The sequence below is a fragment of the Hemibagrus wyckioides genome, linkage group LG21 (assembly GCF_019097595.1).
Source record: "Hemibagrus wyckioides isolate EC202008001 linkage group LG21, SWU_Hwy_1.0, whole genome shotgun sequence".
Lineage (NCBI taxonomy): Eukaryota > Metazoa > Chordata > Actinopteri > Siluriformes > Bagridae > Hemibagrus > Hemibagrus wyckioides.
Genome location: NC_080730.1, coordinates 7,544,262 through 7,563,609, shown reverse-complemented (window position 1 = coordinate 7,563,609; position 19,348 = coordinate 7,544,262). Strand labels below are relative to the sequence as shown.

At 38.3% G+C, this 19,348-nt stretch overlaps 1 protein-coding gene across 6 annotated transcripts in view; it reads left to right on the top strand.

Annotated features, from left to right (window-relative positions):
* The first annotated feature begins 234 nt into the window (after nt 1-234).
* The window catches only part of dock3 (dedicator of cytokinesis 3), a 218,800-nt gene continuing 199,686 nt past the window's right edge, over nt 235-19,348 (top strand). For 3 of the 6 annotated variants that reach the window (XM_058373970.1, XM_058373975.1, XM_058373974.1), the window contains exon 1: nt 235-755. In XM_058373970.1, the coding sequence (XP_058229953.1) occupies nt 719-755 (37 nt within the window). In that variant the 5' untranslated portion in view covers nt 235-718. The remainder of the gene's footprint in view (nt 756-19,348) is intronic. The other 3 variants (XM_058373972.1, XM_058373973.1, XM_058373969.1) reach the window with 1 other exon arrangement.

Here is a 19,348-nt window from a genome sequence, read left to right as displayed (position 1 = left end):
GTCGAGTTTAGGACAGTAAAGAGCGCGCGCTTCTGGAGTCCAGTCTGCAGCGCGCGCGTTTTTCTCCGGAGTTCGAGCTCGAGCCGGCACTGTGTGACAACCGGTTCGCATCATGTGACGGCGGAAACCGGAGGTGGGGGGGTGGGGGGAGAGAGACATACAGAGTGAGAGAGAGAGAGAGAGATGATGGCGCAGCGTGCGCTGTAAAGAGCATACAGTTCACAACACCGGTAAACAACGGGACGGCTCAATGTCGAGGGGTTACGTGGGGGGGGGATAAAAAAACAAAAAAAAAACAAACAAAAACAAAACGCACCGCACGCGCACGTGCGTAAAAGCTCTCGAGCTCCTCTAATCTCCGCTGCGTACCATTCCAAATCTCGCGACACAGATGGGAAGACCTGACCGACGGAGGAGCTGAAATTAATTCATGAAATATATAAATAAATAAAACAAGGAAGCAAATAAATAAATAAATAAATAAATAAATAAACGCTTGTCTGCTGCGCGAGATGCTGCTGCGCTGAGCTTTAGGAGGCTTCGGGATTCCGCACGCGACCGGAAACCGTGGAAGAGGAGAGGAGAGGAGAGAAGAGAAGAGAAACCACTTTGATTTGTCATGTTGCGTTTGGAGCGCGGAGTATGTTCACCAAAGCCTTGCTGAATAGATGCTGTGATTGGAGAGGAACTTTCATGCCTAGCTCGTGAACCGGGGATCATGTGGACGCCGACGGAGGACGAAAAGCTCGGAGTGGGTGAGTTCTGATCCTGTGGTGTGTGTTTTGTTTTCTAATATGCGGCAAAACATTCACAAACACACAAACACACACACACACAGCATGCAGCACAAACTAAAAGGGACGGCACCGGAATAAGGATGCGCACAAAAACACTGCTGCAGTGACAGCGAAAACTAAATAAATGACTGCACGCGCCTGTGCGGAATTTTGTGTTGATAAAGCCTGGAATATTGTCTGAAATTTTGTTTCAAGAAGAAGGAGAATGTTAATAATCCTATATTTTATATTTGATTATCATCATATGTGTGCTCTGTTATTCAATTCTACACGGATTTTAGTGCGTCGTGGTCCTTTGATTGTCGTAACCATTTCCGACCGCTAGAGGGCGCAGAGAGCGCTCCGCCACCTTTCCAACAGGTGCACAGGCATGAAAATGCAGCAACTCAACAAAACAGCAAATATTATGTTTTATATTGTGTTCAACATATATATATATATATATATATATATATATATATATATATATATATACAATCTTATCTAAAAAAAATAACGATTATACTGATTATGCTGAAATGTACTGACCCGCCATTTTTTTTTACCAGCACCAGCAGCAGACTAATAAAGACTGCATCTATAACCTATGTCATGAGCTAACCCAATAAAAACAATAGTAATTACAAAAACATTTAGAAATAGAATAGAAACACACTGGAGTTAATAAATTAAAATAAAATAAACCACCATTAAATATCACTGATAGCCATGCATTTAAGGAAACATTTTCCCTCAATTTCTACTCCGTATTAATACAACAGTCTAACTAATGAGCCCCTGAGAATCTATAATAGCATAATTACTCAGAAAATAATGGACGCTGTGTATGTAATGGGATATTTTAGTCAGCTTTTTTTTTGGGGTGGGGGGGTGGAGTGTTGTGCTCTGCTGAGTCACAAGACAAAATGGCAGTTTGCACATCTGTAAATATACTTAGTAAGTGTTTATTACAAGGGACAAAACGTGCACTGAGAATTAAGGGTGAGAAACATAAGTGATACTTTCACATTTCACAGTTATATACGTAATATACTGACTTTTAAGTTATTCGTGAATAATGAAAAATATCAACCTAAAAAACAAAAAAAACCCATTAATAAACAGTAAATACCTTAAGCCTATGTGGACTGATCATGCATAACATTATGACCACCTGCCTAATATTGTGTTGGTGCCCCTTTTTGCTGCCAAAACAGCCCTGACCCATCATGCACTGTGTATTCTGACACCTTTCTATCAGAACCAGCATTAACTTCTTCAGAAATTTGAGCAACAGTAGCTCGTCTGTTAGATCGGATCACACGGGCCAGCCTTCGCTCCCCACGTGCATCAATGAGCCTTGGCCGCCCATGACCCTGTCACCGGTTCACCACTGTTCCTTCCTTGGACCACTTTTGATAGATACTGACCACTGCAGACCAGGAACACCCCACAAGAGCTGCAGTTTTGGAGATGCTCTGATCCAGTCGTCTAGCCATCACAATTTGTCCCTTGTCAAACTCGCTCAAATCCTTACACTTGTCCATTTTCCCTGTTTCTAACACATCAACTTTGAGGACAAAATGTTCACTTGCTGCCTAATATATCCCACCCACTAACAGGTGCCATGATGAGGAGATCATCAGTGTCACATTACCTCTCAGTGCTCATAATTTTATGCCTGATCAGTGTAGATTGTGGTACATTTTATTTAGTTTAGAAATGCTTTCTGACTAAGTACAGTGATCATATTACTGCCATATTGATAACCTCTGTAAAAACAGCGAACAAACATAAAAGTATTTACCATGGAACAAGTTCATGGTACAGCCGATGTTCATGGTCAGTCATTAACTTGTGAATAAAATGATAGTCTTGAAATTTATCATCGACTAGACGTCCTCAGAAAAGTACTGTGATGTATATTATCTGTATCGATGTTATACGGTCCATCTGTGGTTTACTTCATTAAGTGTTTTTCAGGATGGGTGAAAATAATTGATAATGTATTTATAATTTATCATATTGATAATGCTTTAAAAGCAGCAGTTGAAAAGAAGATCATTATAGAAATTCGAAAATATAGATCTGTCTATATTAAAGAACCTAGGATTTTTATTTGTAACCATGTTAATGTTCCCTAATGTGTGTTAAAATCTTACATACAGTCCCCGGGTGTTGCTCAAGTTTAGAATTTGAGTTATTTCTTATACAAAGCACACAAAAAAGTTATTTTAATCTGCCTAGTCCTTGCCAGCCATTCAACACAAGAAAACACACAAAGAATTAAGGCACAAGAAGGCATAACATTGCTACTAACAAGTCTATCTTTCATAACGATGGAGGGTTCGCCTCTAAAAGGCGATAGGAGGAGGAAACTCATGGCTACCCTCCAAAAGATCTCCCAAGTTTCTGGCGCACCATAGAAAAACAGCCATTCTCCCTACACTGCTCCTGAATGGCTCCTTTGTAAGGGAGAAAGCAGCGCAAGCCTCAGGACTTCGAATGCAGCACACTGGAGTTCCCACCACTGAAGCTGTTTTTCCCCCACCAGGCTTTTTTTTTTAAAAAAAGAAAAGATTTATTTTGCCCCTGAAAGCCATGCTGGTGTTGTTGAGTGTTGTGAGAATGTTAATGTGATGTGACATGTATTAGATGCTGTATCTGGAGGTTAGAAAGTCTTAATGAAGACTTAATGAAGATGCTGCAAGTTGTTAGCACTAAGAAGCAGTCACTAATCTACTTTAGTGATATGAAGTATGCCCTAACAACTGCTAATACCGAACATTATAGTTGCTAATGAGATTCCCATTCGAATGCGTAGAGGAGCTTTGTCTTTGGATTATTTGACACTGAAAGGTCAAAGTCAAACCCAATGAGCTCCACTCACTCTGTGCTTCCAGAACGTCCTTCTTAAAAATAACTTACTATCTGCTCTCAAAAGCTTAACAGCAAGCAACGGGTTAACAGCCAGATAGCGGCGACTATTATAGCCCCTAATTGAATCTGTATTGGTTGGAAGGCTATCATCGCTGGCACACGCAGACTGTGGGCTCTTTTTCAATATTCACATTATGAATATTCATCTTTGCTTAATGAAGAGGCTGAGCTCAATTAGCGTATAACAGAAAATGGCCAGCGGGGATACGGTAGTGTCGAGGAAAGCCACAAGAAATTGGCTATTGTTGCTCACTAGATCATTAAATTCATTAGGAGCTATTCATAGGCTCAAATGTTAACCTTAGTATCACAAGGCATGTAATTGGCTTTGGCTTTGGTCTGTTTGAGCTTCTTGATTGTTTCAGTTATAAATCTGATTGAGTCTGTTATTTTTAGCATATTATATATTTCATGCTTACTTATCAATTTGAATTACATTACATTACAGTAAAACGTTTTTTTTTATATAATTAATTCTGGGTAGAGAATATTCATTTTTCATGTGGATTTCCAGTTGTAACGTTACTCCAGAGTTAACGGAAAAAATTCATCCTGAATGACTCACATATTAACCTTTATAATTAACACGCGATCTTCAGTGACAGTGACCTTCAAACATTTATTTTTAACAGAAAAATGAAGTGACGCTGTAGCACTTTAGCCCTGTCTAGTTGTGTCATTTCCTCATCAGCACACTTTAGCTTCCCAAGCTTCAACGTTCATGCTAATACCAAATTCAATGCCATCCTGCTTGTCGTCTCATAGATCTCATACAACTCTGTGCTGTGATTCGGGGCAGCTGCGTTGTATATCTGCATTGAGCTCTGGGACTTTTGGTACGATGTTTGTTTTCGCCAGTATTTCTATGTTAGATTAATATGCTGTTGATTGTGGCTGGAAAATGAAGAGTGAGAACACAGTCAATTGCTCTTTTGTTTTCTGGAGTGACATCTGAAGTACATTCCATGTTTTGTTTTTTCTTTTATTTTTTTTAAACACCATTATAACAGGTAACCGCTACCTTCTCTGGGAATAATAACAAAAAAAAACACCAACCAACAAATCAGCACCAGAACCATTAGAATCACAAATATTTCAATGTAAACATTTCTTTCAAGGTTTTAATGGTTACATTAATTTAGATATAACGATATACATCCTTAATTGAATGTCAGCGATTGACTTAGATCTAATTTGTAGAAATTCATAATATTCTAGCACATGCAAATGCAGTGAGACATTACCTGCTGTAGCAGTCATTGTAAAAGCCAACTTTTTATCACCTTGCAAAAGATCATGCTCTTTGTTTTGATTGACATTCTTTTTCTACTAGGCTCTCAGTATGTACAGTATTGTGAGTAATAGATGGGACCAATGGCATTTAAAATATTTGAGATGAAATGTCTAAATCTGGGTAAGAAATAATATTTATTGAGCCACCCAAGCGCTCCGAGTTATTCCGATTGAAACAGAGAGAGATATCAGTGTTTATGTATGATGATGGATAAATGAGTGGACAGAATGCATTTGATCAGTACTTTCTGGCCACGGTGCCACAGACTTGATTCTACCCAAAAAATGCTGCTGAAAAAAATGTTAATGAGAGATACTGATGTGTTGGGAAACTGGATAAAGACAAATATTCACATCTCATCAGTTTCCTATCTAACCCTTTATAGTAAAAGATCTCCTAGTACTCCTGTGGGTGAAAAAAAAACTCCTATTTATGCCAGATTAAGAACATACATACCTGTGAACTGATTGGAGGTTTGCTAGCATCCATCATCTTTATGGACAATGCAGGAAATGTATTATTCATTCTGGAAATTTGACAACAGTGGGCTTTGTTCCGCCAATAAGCAGAGGGACAATAATTTAAGTAATGAAATCCAAGATTAGTTGCTCCTAATTACCCTTGATTCAAGAGAGAATCTGGTAAAGTTGAGAGAACAGGTCAGTGGATGGCACAGAGTTGTAAGGGAACTGTCCAGGGTCCTGAATGTGTCTGATATTTATGGTGCCATCCATTTTGATTGCAAATGTAGGTGTCTGTTAGGAGATTCAATCAATCCAGTTATTTAATATTAATTTTAACCTAAGGCTCACAATGTATTTGAATTTTAAATGTTATAGACAGGAATGGAGCCACACTTTGTTTGAAAACACGTTGTGTTTTATCATGGCTTATAATGACCATGTGTACACAATGGATGGAACATTGAGAAGATGAGCCAGCATTAAATAAACATGCAATTTCAGTTTACTTAACAATGCAACATGAAAGAGCAGGACAGTAAACAAACAGAATATTTGTGGACATTTTGAACATCGTTCCATTTTGGTGTAATGACTATCAGTGTAGCACAACACACTGTGTTCTGCAGCTACTGGCCAGTGACGTCATAATGATGTAGACTGTTTTAAATATATGTTGCTTACATCTTGGTGATGGATGTCTGTGGATATGTTTCACACAAGTTTAAAACACAACAAATCAACAAATGAAAATGTTGAACAGTACAAATAAGATTACAAAAAAGATACCTAGTGGACTTCAGTTTTACTAAATGACTGTTCTGTGGTTGGTCATCTGCAGTTGGTCATGCCAGTCCAAAGGTTTTGTTTTGAATGTAGGCAGTTCTTGGCCACATAAGTGATGAAAAGTCCAGTCACTGTGACTTTCTTTTAGACTATTACACAATGCAAATATAATATTACTCAGTGGTTGACATCCACCAAAGTTGCTCTTCTCAGTGCTCCTCGGTTACAGACACGTCTGTGACAGATTCTACAAAACTCCTCAGACCAATTAGGAAGAATCCTGCCGTGACAACATAGCTATTGTACTTTCCTTACAAACTAATAAACAGGCCCTGCATAAGTCCCATGAGCCAAATATTATCTTGGGGTTTTCAGCAGAGGATGAGCTTTAACCAATATCACAATGAGGCAGATCCATCTGAACCTTAGTTAGAGAGGTACCAGTGTTCCAGTTTAGACCAACCATTCACCAGCCAGAGAACTTTGTGTTTGTAAGCTCATGTTGCTTTCACATTGTTTGTTCTCTGCAATGATTGATAATAACTGTTTTCAACAATAAACCAGTTGAGTTTTTAGATAATAAAGATAGTAATAATAAGATTGCTCCTTCACTGGAATATTTAAAAAAAAAAGGCACATAGCAGGCTTTTGATCTCTTTGGCTTGACGGAAAGTCAATGCCTTGAGGCTGTGTTGCACTGCAAAAAGTGTTCAATATGGAAGTTGCTGGAATGTGATACTTAACTCAGGCTTTGATCAGCAAACATCACTAGAGAAGACAATCATAAAGGGTTTGGAGGTTTCTTACCATAAAACAGTTTTAGAGAAAAGGATTTCTTGAGCTACTTGAGTATGTCAAATGTGACAAGTTTAAGGACAAGGGTAGAGAATATTCCATTTTAATGGGCTCTTTAGTGTTGAGCTGTATGCAAAGTAAAAGGGAAAAGATGTCGTTCCTGTAGCAGCATCAGTTTTGGTCTTTCAGCTGGATGAAAGGCAATTTCCAAGGTTTCAGGGACAAGTTATCTTACATACAGCCCTGTCCTGGCTAAAGGGCCCAAAGCTTTGTGGGATTCTGCCTGAGAGTTCCGCTGTTGTTATGGTAACCACTAAGAAAGAGAGGCCAGCCCTGTGGACTTCTGGCTCAGGGATTCCAGCATCGCCATAACAACCCTGTTGATGAAGTAAAAAATGCAGTTAGATGCGGTTTAGTAAGCAAGCCTAATTTAATATGATGCAAAACATACTAAGTAGCAACCACATATACCTAGAGCTGTAGTGTTCTATTTTCTTGTTTTGTTGACATAGAGATCGACCTGATCCAGAGTGTTGGCATGAGATGATGAAAGCCATACTTAGGATCCCTAGCATAATATCCCATCTGTAAAATGGTAGCAGGCCTGTGAGTGGACACTAGTGGATCTGGTGAATTTTTTTTGCTGTGATATCCACTAACAGCAGTAGGGAGTGTTCTTCTTCTGAAAGATCTTACATAAACACCTTACCCGCACAGAGCCAGCCGCATTCCTTAAATATCAGTTGATGCTTTCTTAAGCAGGAGAAGATTATTAAAACTTTCTTTACTGCTATTACTAAAACTACTTCAGTGTTTTTTTAGGCCTAAAGTTATGCCTAATGAGAGATAATACTGGATTTTTAGTAAGTAAAAGAAAATCGTAGATACATCGCCTTGTAAAATATTCACTGAATAATTCAGAAATGAGGTGGAATTTGAAGCCAAACACTATTCTTTAAAGTTTTATGTTTAAAAAGGACTGTTCTCTCTTATCTACGAAGGACCAGTGTGTTTCTTTCCAGCAAAGCGAGAGCCACACATGATAGTCCATTGAAAATCAAGCTCCGCTGATTAAAGAAGTGGAATTAGGGTGGCGTCTGCTTGGGTGCAATAAAAATCTGTGCCTACACTGGCTTATTGCGGATAAGATTAGACACCCCGTGTATTAATATTAAGTTCCTTAACTTATGCTTCCATGAAGTAAGGTGTTTATATAAGAAGAATTTCAGATTCCAGGCTGAACATACAGCATACCTGTTTGTGTAGCTCCAATTACTGATAATAATTGCACTACACTGATGTTTATTAAAGGTCAATTGAGTCATCATTTTGATTCCATTCTTAGCCAGCATACCAGCTACTATGATGAGATGCTGGATTAACCGGTAATAAACTTTTCCCAACTAGATACATTCTGAATATAAAGATATCAAGCTGACAGCTGGCAAAGTACATTGAGGTTTACTGCAGGAGTAGAAATCTTATTTTATCTTATTATAATCATTTTCAGCATGGTAGAGTTAGTAATATGGCAAGTTTTGCTTGAAGGCAGATGATTAAATAACACATTTTATATTCCTCACCCCCTCTGAAATTAATTCCCAGCTAAGCCATTGGTAAGTACCCTTGAATTAAGGCTGACATTCTGCACTTTAACCTCATTAGCACTGTGTACAAATTTGCTGGGGTTCAAACTACAAAAAACACAACCAGATTAAATCCACCTTATTCAAGTCATCAATTAGTAAAATATCTCATGAGCGCAGTTTAATTAAGTGGGGAAAAAAAAATAGAGAGAAATATCTGTATAAAAAAAAACAAAAAAACAGTATCCTCCTGCATGTCCTCACAGACCTGGCATGGCGGGTTTATTTTTTAATAACGCTGATCCAAAAGGTCCTTTGGGCTAGCGGTTGTTTGAAGAACCCCACTGAGTGGCAGTGCTTAGTAAAGTAGTGCAGCTTTAATTTTGCAATTTTCCCAAAGGGTCTGAGTGGCGTGATGGCAGCAAGGATTCATTTCTTGCTTTCTAGCCTCCCCCCAAAAAAGAAAAAAGTAAAAAAAATCCTCAGTTTGCCCTGTTCTGCGTTCCCAGAATAGAAGTCCAGAGTCAGCTGTTACACTGAGGCACTTTTGTCTGCTGAAAGGCGACTCTGGCCTCCCTGTCTATTGATTAGGACCAAGTGACATTGTTAATGGCTGTGCTGTTCACAGACTTTGGTGTGTTTGTGTGTCATGTGTGATCATGTGATGATGTATGTTAGCACAGGTCAGATTGGCCATGTGTGTCTAATGAGAATGTACAGGTCTCTTTTACTCCATATTTCTTACATAGGGCACCAATTAGTGGTGTTTCTCCTGCAGGATGTCCACCTGCAAGGACGTGAAGTCAGAACAAAGCATTCAGGCTTTTTAAAACATTCTGTGCTTGGGCTTTGCTCTTAATAATCTCATGCTTTACTCTGTGTGGTGCTTGGTGCAGGAAAATAACCCAGTAGGGCTTTAAAAAAAATGATAATTAGCATTTCAGGTTGTTGGGTGTTGACTAAGGGAGATGCAATTGTCAATGGTTTTGAAAGTGTGATCCCAGTACTATCTAAACTACCTGCAAGGAGTAATTAGTATAAAAGAATAAAGATGCAGGCAAATAAGGTCAAAAACCAAAAGGAGACTTTACAGCCAAGGAATATTTGACATTTCAGGGAAGTCATGCAGAGTTTGTGCTATTTCTGGTATACAAATAAACCTGAAGTTTTTGTGAACATATATGTGTGTGTATCGTGATTCGTGATTATGAAGTCTCATAAGTGACTGCCTTCATACCTGAATATGTCTACAGAGGAACAGAAAATGAAAAATGATACAAAAGTCTTGCATTTCACTGCAGGAAGTGCAGAGGAAAAAAACTATTAATTAGAAGTGATTGTGCTGTTGCTTAATACTGGGTTCTAAATCACCAATTCCGTTCCATTAAGTATTAATGTTAACCAGTATGTGAGATAGTCTGGGATTTTCTTATTTTCATATTTTCGTCACTGCATGAAACAGGCTTGTTTGAGAGCATGTGCTTGAGGTCTCGCTGCATTTCTCAGTGTTGATGCTCGCTTGTAAGTTGCCAATGTGCGTGTCCTGTGGCAGTCTATTTGGCCTGCGTTCTCTCTTACCATGGCTTTATTTCAGAAAAGAGGGTTTATCATGTAGCTTAGTGTAGTGATTTCCTTTAACTGCAACCTCCTAATCTGAAATGGCTCCTTCTACACCATCATTAACAGGTTTTCTCAGCTATTCCATTACCAGTCCTCACTCCAGGTTACAGTGGGATATTTCTAGAGAGAGAAAAGCCCAAAATAGTTGTGATGATTAGGAGTTGTCTCTTGTTGTTCTCTCCTAAGCAGCTAAACCTTGGTATAGTTACCTTGGATCAGATTAAAGCCAGTTTAAGTAAACAGATTTATCTCTCAGCATGTCCCAAAGAAACATTTGTGTGTTCAACAATTATATAATAATAATAATAATAATAATAATAATAACAATAATAATAATAATAATAATAGTGTGATACAAGTCCATGTGTATGTTTTTTTTACTGTATAAATGACAAATTAGAATGATGTCATTATTATAAACCCGAAATCCTCCACCGTTGTCTGAGCTTCGGTTTAGAAAATTCATCAACACCTTCTGGCCAATCAGATTTGAGAATTCAGCAGCACTATGGTATAATAACAGAAACAACTCTCTACTATAGCTTTCTAGGTCTTACTACGATCCTCAGTGTTCTTCAGTTTGGCACAGAAAAGCACTACGCAAAAAATATTTATAACGAAACATGCTAGGATCATAAATGAGAAACAACCGTAGCAGTGGAGAGGAAATGTGTGGGAATGTGCAAAGGTCATTGAGCATTATAAAAAATGAATATAAATTATGAGCAAGCAGCTCATATGCTTCCACTTCTGATACATTTCTCCCCTCTCTTATTTCATATTGTTCAGTGTCCCCTGTTCGTCATCCTTCCTTCCATCCACATCATCCCTGTTCTGTCATTATTTCTGATTCCCCTCTCTCTCTCTCCCCTCTTGTATTTCTCTCTCTCTCTCTCTCTCTCACTCTCTCTCCCCTCTTGTATCTCTCTCTCTCCCTCTCTCTTTCTCTCTCTCTCCCCTCTTGTATTTCTGCTGATGGGCAATTACACTGGCCTGATTTCCTTTCCTGCACTAATGGAACTCTGCCGCGACATTAAAGAGTATAAATATTTAAGCTTGATTCGCCATGCACAATGATAATACACTATTATCATAAGGGTTACGTGAGATTCCGTGAGCACACCAATGCACCTCGGCAATAACGATCGTGTTAAGTCATTTACAGTCACCTACGCAACGGTGCATGTACTCTGCATTTATCTATTTTTGCATTTTGAACTGAAAATAAGGAAACACTGATATAGCTTTTCCTTGTCCTTTTTGGTATTCATTTCAAAATTGATAGACTTTTTTGCTTGCTACTTATTTCAACGCACACAAGTCACAAGGCACTCAAGTCTAGAAATGAAATATTTATGTATCTGAGAATAAAGTAAATGGGCTAAGTAAAAGTAAAAGGAGCTTTTGGAAAACTCCTGCCAAAGTGAAGATTTTCTAAAACTCCGTTTTCAGTGGTGTTGTGTGGACAAAGTAAACGGGGATTTTGACGAATTAAATCATTGTCTGTGTGCCGGTCTCCTTGAATTTCTGAGCTTTGTTTATGAAGATATTTTGTGCAACAGCAGACTTACGTAAACTAGTGACTGTGTTAACGTTGCTTACGGGACTTTTTACATGCGTGCACATACACTCACACATTACATTAATGAACAGAGGTGCCTGAATGTACTACGAAGCTCGGAGGCGGTTTTAGATAAGACCTGGTTGGACTTCTACTTTCTACAATAAAATTTTTGCATGTCAAGGGCATCGCTTTCCCGCGACGTGCCATTGTTGTTAAACTACCGTAACCTGTAATGGCGTTTTGTCTAGGCTTCTGCTCCTGACAGCACTTAACAGGGCGTTTTCATTTTCATGTGGACAAAGAGATTTTTTAACACATAGGTCGTGTGGACATGGCTTTTAAAAATACCTAGCTACATGGCCTTAGTGTGATAGATTTTGAGTAATTTTTGAGAAAAAATAGATTAGCTAATATTACAGCCACTCACTCTTCTTCTTCTTCTTCTTCTTCTTCTTCTTAACTCTTAACTGAAATGCTAGTTAATGTCAGCTAACCTCACAAAGCTTATACCTACTGTACTTCATTTTGTGTGATTGAAAATGAAACCAAAAAAGCAGTGGAGAAATGTGAGAGCTTTTTAATGTACATTTACATTTTTTTTTTATCATGAAACAGGAAAACAAACCAAAATAGGATCATTGCATAATTTCCATTCTCAAAAGTTAAAGACGGTTAACTTTCCAGAAGTTAGCAGTCATAAATCTTACTTAGCAGGAAGTCTAATGAAATTACTCTCAATTGTTAGAATTCCTACAAACTGTGCATTGCAATCTTTTATCCAAAGATCTCCCGAATATATTCAGGAGAAAGGTGCTAAACAAGACATAGCAGATTGTTTTTTTTTTGTTTTTTTTTGGTCAGAGCAAGTTTAATGAGGCCAGAGAGCCATGGGGAATTATGATGCTGCAACCCATATGGGTAACATTTTATAACCCAATATTTGCCTGTGCAAATTCCTCCATAACATTTGGGGAGTGGGACGTTGTTTGGCTTCTCATATCATCTCATGCTTTTGTTGAATCATGCTATGATGTTACTATGAAGAAAATCTTCAAAAGAAGTATTCTCAGGGTTTCTAAAACGATCACAGACTTCATTAAGTATTTATTAAAGAAGACTGCTGTACTCTAAGCCCATGATTCCAATGGTTTCTAAGCAGAATTTATTGCCAGTGAACATGCTATCACTTATCAAGCCTGGGATTTTGGGGTATGATAAGTAGCTCTGTCCATATTTGAAAATATTATTATTGATATGATGTGGAATTTGTGAAAGAGAAAGTCTAGAGCTGTTCATGGTACTTATATCTACTTAGGTAGTTATATAAGCATAATACGAGTACATTGTCCAGGATACATGATCAATTCTGAGCTCGAATTACTGATTGTTGTCATGGTAGCGCCGAATGGTACAGAACTACACTTCCCATCAGTCACATGCCATGATCAAGTCACATGGCTTACTAACACACAGTCATCTGCGTCTTGCTATACCTTATTAGCACTACTAATTAAGTTCCAGTTTGTCAAGCTTTCGTCACCGTCATGTGTGCCATGTTATCACTTATAGTCTGAATAGCTCTTACATTGTACCCATAGTTCATTTTAATGACTTTTGTGTTCACTATTTTGCTTGTTTTGTATAGTACTTTCCACAATAAATTACCTGCACTTGCCCCCACCTTCATCACAGATTCCTGACATCCGTGTAGATTTCCTCCAGGGTCTCTGATTTCCATGCACCTCCCCAAACCATGCTGGTGGGAGGACTGGCGATGCTAAATTGCCCCCAGGTGTGAAGAAGTGTGTGAATCCACAGAGATCCTGCCTAGAAAAAAGCACTTACAAAAGATGACTAAATCAATAAAAAAGGACACAGTAAGCATTTGCATTAGTGAAAGTTCTTTATAATGAAGACCTTCATAATCCTTATTTTTTGTTAGGGTTTTTTTTTCAAGTAAATATAAAAGCACCACCTTAATCGATTCTGAAGCTAGAACACATAATTTAAATTTAACAGCTTGTTTTAAATTAATAGCTTCTTAAATTAAAAGCGTATTATAAACAAAACCCAGTAGTTTCTGTAGTTCTGACCGTGTTTATGTTCTTTGCTAACAAAATGTGATCACATCCTTGCTCATCAAGCTAATGTTAGCTACCTAACTTAGCTATCTGTTTGCTAGCTAGCTAACATTGAAATAAAACTTAACTTTTAACACTGCTCAATTCATCAAAAATGTAACAAACAATTTTTAGTTACTTATACCAATTGTTTGGTTACATTTTAGTAGAATACTTGAGGTCATTTAAACAAAAATGATAAAATATTGTTGATAGACTATAGCTAGCTAGGTCATGAAGCTAACTAACATGGTCAAATTTCTCAGAAAAAATGAACTAGTTACAATAGCTATAGCTAACCTAGCTATAAGTTACTTTGAGAGATGCTGGTCAATGTGTGAATCAGATATTTATGTAATAAAGTAATAAATAAAAAAGAAATAAATATGTATAGATATGTGTATCTATATCTTAGTGGTATATCTTAATATATATTTTTGTTATTATCTGCATTGTCTCTCTAAAGAGCCAGGTATTTTCTCGTAGCATGAGTCTCGGCTTCATGAGGCATTGCTGCAGGCGTCTCCTCACACTCCTGTGCTTGCTGGATTGTGTGTGTATTTTGCGAGTGTGTGCTTAATTTACTGTTACTACTGACAAGGGGAGCTATTAGCTGTGCGACCATGCTCCCTCCGAGGCACAGGCCGGTTTCAGATTTGCCTGCACGCTAGGAGCCGTTCTGGTTGTGTGTTAGTGATTGATTATCGCAGGGCTCAATTGTGTTTCCCACTGAGCTGAAAAGCATGGCACAGGTTAACCACTTAGACTGCATGTGCGGGAATTTCTCCTGGGTCACGTCCACCATCAACCCTCGCTGACATTTTTTCATCAGTTACTTTTCATGCACATGTGGTTACAGTGCCTTAATAATGCATGCACTGCGAATGAGATATGGCCTAGTTAACACTCTGAGGCATTTAGCTCAGCTGTGAAATAGTGCAGTAGTGTAAAGGATAGTGTATACAGGACAGGCTGGTGTAAATGAGTTACAGAGGGATAGCCCTTGCTATCTTTTTAGACATGTTTTGACATCCAACTTATCTTATTTACTTTTAAAAAAATGGCTTAAAGTGGTTATATTTACTCTGGTTAAACCACTATGCATAAAGCAAAGGCTGTGGCTGATTTCCTTCTAGCCCGTAGTGTAGATTATTGCAGCCGAATTAATTGGTTGTAATTTTTTATTACTGCTATCAGGCAGTTTACTTTAATGGATTACAAATTATGTAGTGGTAGAAATGAGATGAGAGGGGAATAATTATAAGTTTTATGTGGTAAGAATGAGCTGGCTAAGGTCTTGCTGTTTGGATGCTGCATGATTACAGACTTGAAAACATTTGACCGAAAAAAATTTAAAACAAGGAATAATGAATGATTTCACAGTTTTCTACTGATGGGGAGTAAAATTTGTGTTAGTCTGATCTGAGTCCCTAGTTATCGATGAGTGTCTGGAAGGAATCAATATTTTTGTTAATATTTTTTTTCTTCCAGGTAAAGTAGCTGTAGAAACGCCAGTCCAAAAAGTTCCAAATGGTGTTTTGTTTTCCAACCAATTTGGAATCCAAAGACATCTTTAAGTGGAAAAAAAGCTGCTATCTGATAGTTTACTTAGTTCATTCCAATGCTAAAGACAGTGAGTTTGTGGGTCACGATTTACTTTTAATTGGCTAAATTGTGTTAATATGATTATTCCAAGTAAAAGCACTTTGTTCATCAAAGCTGCATAGAAACAAGCTGTGCCATTGAGTGCATCCTGTTGTTAGCAGAAGTGTTCGAGTCGTGAGAGCGGGTGGTTTTTCTTTCATGTGGGCGAAAGCGAGTGGTCAGATTTAAAGCTCACAGGACTAAAAAGGCCATGTTCATTAACATGTGAGCACATCAGCTGCTTGCATGGAGCTGTGCAACATTTACTGCATCTACAGTTACTAAACTGCTTTGTGGTTAGCATCACTGTTGTTTAAATGACTAAATTGTTATAATTTGGGAAAATGAACCTCATTTTGATATCAAAGGCAGGTATGATAACCACAGGAGCAGGTGGAAATGGCCAGAATTTTCTCAGCAAAGGACAGGAAGGGATTAAAAATGGTCCAGTGCACACCTACAGTTTCGAGCTAGTTACTAGTTTTAATAACCAGCTAGCTATATACTTTACCGTTCACTCCACTTTTTGCTGTCAAGTAAATATGCTGTATTAGATAAGGATATAAAACAAAGGTAGCTTGTTTCTATGTGATCTGTGCCTTAGACATGCAATTACACTTTAAATACAGCTTATAATATTATTATGATATTGTATTTTGGAATTTATTAAAATTAGAGTGTCCACCATTTTTAAATTATAAAATGACCAGTAAGTACATGAATTACCTTAGAGGAAGATGTCTTTCTAGAAACATAAGCTATTTAGATTTAATCATGCAAATTTTCTTGTCATTACTTCCACAAACTGTCGATTAATTTTTCCTTCCACTGACAACACCATCTGGATTGTTTTCTGTTGTACTGAGTGGTTAGGATTGGATTTACCGATGGGGGAAAAACTAGTATGAGTTCAAGGCACTTATGCTAAAGATTAGCACCTAAGTAGCCCAAATCAAATGGCATTAGCATGAATCTCACAGGCGTTCATGTCAGTTTAATGATAAATCCCATGTTCTAAACTTCAAAGGTTGCTGTAATAGGACAGATTATCTCTCATTTGCAAATGTTTTGCTGCTGTTGTTTACTTTGTGAATCCCGGCTTGGCAACGTAGCAACCCGAAGGAAAAGAGCTTCACTGTTTTCAAAGGAGGAAGGATGAGAGGTTATGGCTGTCAACATATTACACATTCTTTAATGTGTTTACCTCAACTAGCTTTAATTGGCAATAAGGAACAGTGACCTGAATGCAGATTGTTGGTGTTAGCTCGGAGGCATGCTAGTTTTGCTCATGTGAGTGTACTCAAAGTTTTACGATTACAGCCAATATGTTTTGGCTCAGTGAAAAATGGCTATTGTAAATGTTCTGTTGGGTGATTCACAGATGCAGGAAAGGGGGAAAAATGAAATGCTAATGAGGTGTGAAACAACGTCATTTGTCTGCGTGTCATCTTGTGTAATGCAATGACAAGTATATAGAGCACGACTCCGGAATCGTGAGCGTAAAGCGACGTCAAAGCGAATTCTAACCGTGACCAAACACGAGTCACTAGAAGATGAGCAAACGAATGAACACTCTCCAGAGAGCCATCTCATGACACAGCAGTAATTTCATGTGAAGGGAATGCAGGAGTGTGTAGTGCTTTAATGAATGCGATGGAAACTGAGATTGGGCTGTTGAAAAAAACGTGTAAGAGAGAGAGTGAGAGAGAGAGAGAGTGAGAGAGAGAGAGAGAGAGAGAGAGAGAATGAGAATGCTTTAATGCACCAATTCCACTTTTCCCATCGTGGATACCAGTACCATGATCTGACTATGATGACACTGATCCAGTACTGATTTCCTCCCAGAGTTGCTAAGTTATGAGAAACGTAACACACTCTGGGAAATCAATGGGCTAGAAATGGTTTAGCTTTTTATCTAGAACAGTGAATAAAATGGAAATAAACAATTAAGTCTTTGGGTTTGAACTTTTTTTCAGGATTAAAGTCAATGCCAAGTACAGAAACCTGACCAAAACTAAATACAGCCTAATGTCTACAGAGTACAGTGTCACATCATGGGACAGACAGGGCATGACTTTGGTCCTTTCCCTTACCATAGGAGTTAGGAACATTTCTTCAGTGTAGCGTCAGTCTTTACTCAACATAACAAATTGGATCTAAATTTAAGCGTATCAGTAATTTGCTTAATGATGTAGAAGACATCTGAAATATTCAGTTTAACGGCTTTGCATCTGCGAGACATTTCCAGCTTACAGTGATGTCATGAAATGCACTTTATTGAAAGAGCTCATGAAGGCTGATATATACAAATTTGTGAGTACATGTAGACATGATCAGGCTTTATAGATGCTCATTCTCCATTGTATTGTATCAGAACATAAACGCTAGCATTTCAGTCAATAAATGGCAGATGACAAATCCATGGGAGGGACGTCAGAGCCCATTAATGCCAAATGTTCCAGTGTTGATTTTTGGGCATGTGGCGTCTACCTGTAAGGCATGCCATGCTCTTATATGAACATTTGCATGCATGTCCAGCTGAGGTTTTTTTTTTTGAGCGGTTTTATGTCTGCTACTAATCCACGAGTGTGTGAACACCATCTGGTCGTGGGGTTTTATCGCTATCTCTGTCCAGCAGCTCAGCTCTCATCCCTGTGTCACACAGCTTCACTCTGTTTCCTTCAAGCACAGTTTTCCCTCTCTTCCCTGCAACTTGCTTTTTGCACTTCTGATTTTTCTCTCTTTTTTAGTTACCCTCTTATTCTTTCATTATTTTCTGTTCTTTAATGTTTTTCTAGAGCATCCTCGGTCTCTGTATCTGTTTTTTGTTCTTTCTGTCTTTATTCTTTTACATGAATAGTCTTCGCTTTCTTGTCCTGTCTTTCTCTTTTAGTTTTCCTGGACTCTCTTACTTTTTTTCAATAGTGGTTATTTTGGGCTTCTGCCATTACCAAGTTGCTTTACACAAAAGCAGAGCTAAGCGTAAAAAGAAGTCCAATGTGAAAGCGTTTATTTTTAACTGGGCATCCATTGAGGATGCAGTGGGCTTTGAGTGTAAAGAGGCTGGCTCAAAGGTGATTTCACATCACATCATCCTTGCTGAGGAAACCGTTCTTATTTAAAATCAGCCCTGATTTTGCAAAAAATCACCCTCTTTCTTGAAGCAGATTTCCTGGATACCGTTTTGCCTTTGGCTTCTTGTCATTTGGTGGGGTTATGAGAGAATTCTTCCCTCGGGAAATCTTTATACTTATACAGGTTTGATGAATCATCTGCCATTTAGGCTGTGTCATACTCGCATCGGATCCTTTAATAGGAAAACATGTACCCCTGCTCATATCCAATGGGGGAAAAATGCAATCTCAGTGACTTTTACCGTGACTAGATGAGCTGGTTTGAGCATTTCAAATGAGTTCACACTAGCAAGCAATCATTAATCATTAGTATATCACGTTACTTTGTTGCTTCTCCTGTGCAATGTTCAGATTTTTTAAAGAACCAAACTGTATAATCCCACCTCTACATCCAATATCTGTACTTAACCTAGAGCCAGTTCCAAGACACCCTTGGAACAAGGTGGGGACACCCTGGAAGGGGTACCTACCCATTGCAAGGCACAGTCACAAACACACTCACTTACAACCAACAATTTATAGATTCCAATCAACCTACAATGCATGTCTTTGGACTAGGAGAGGAAACTGGAGTACCAAGAAGAAACCCCAGAAGCACAGGGAGACCATAAGTTACAGGTGGGATTCG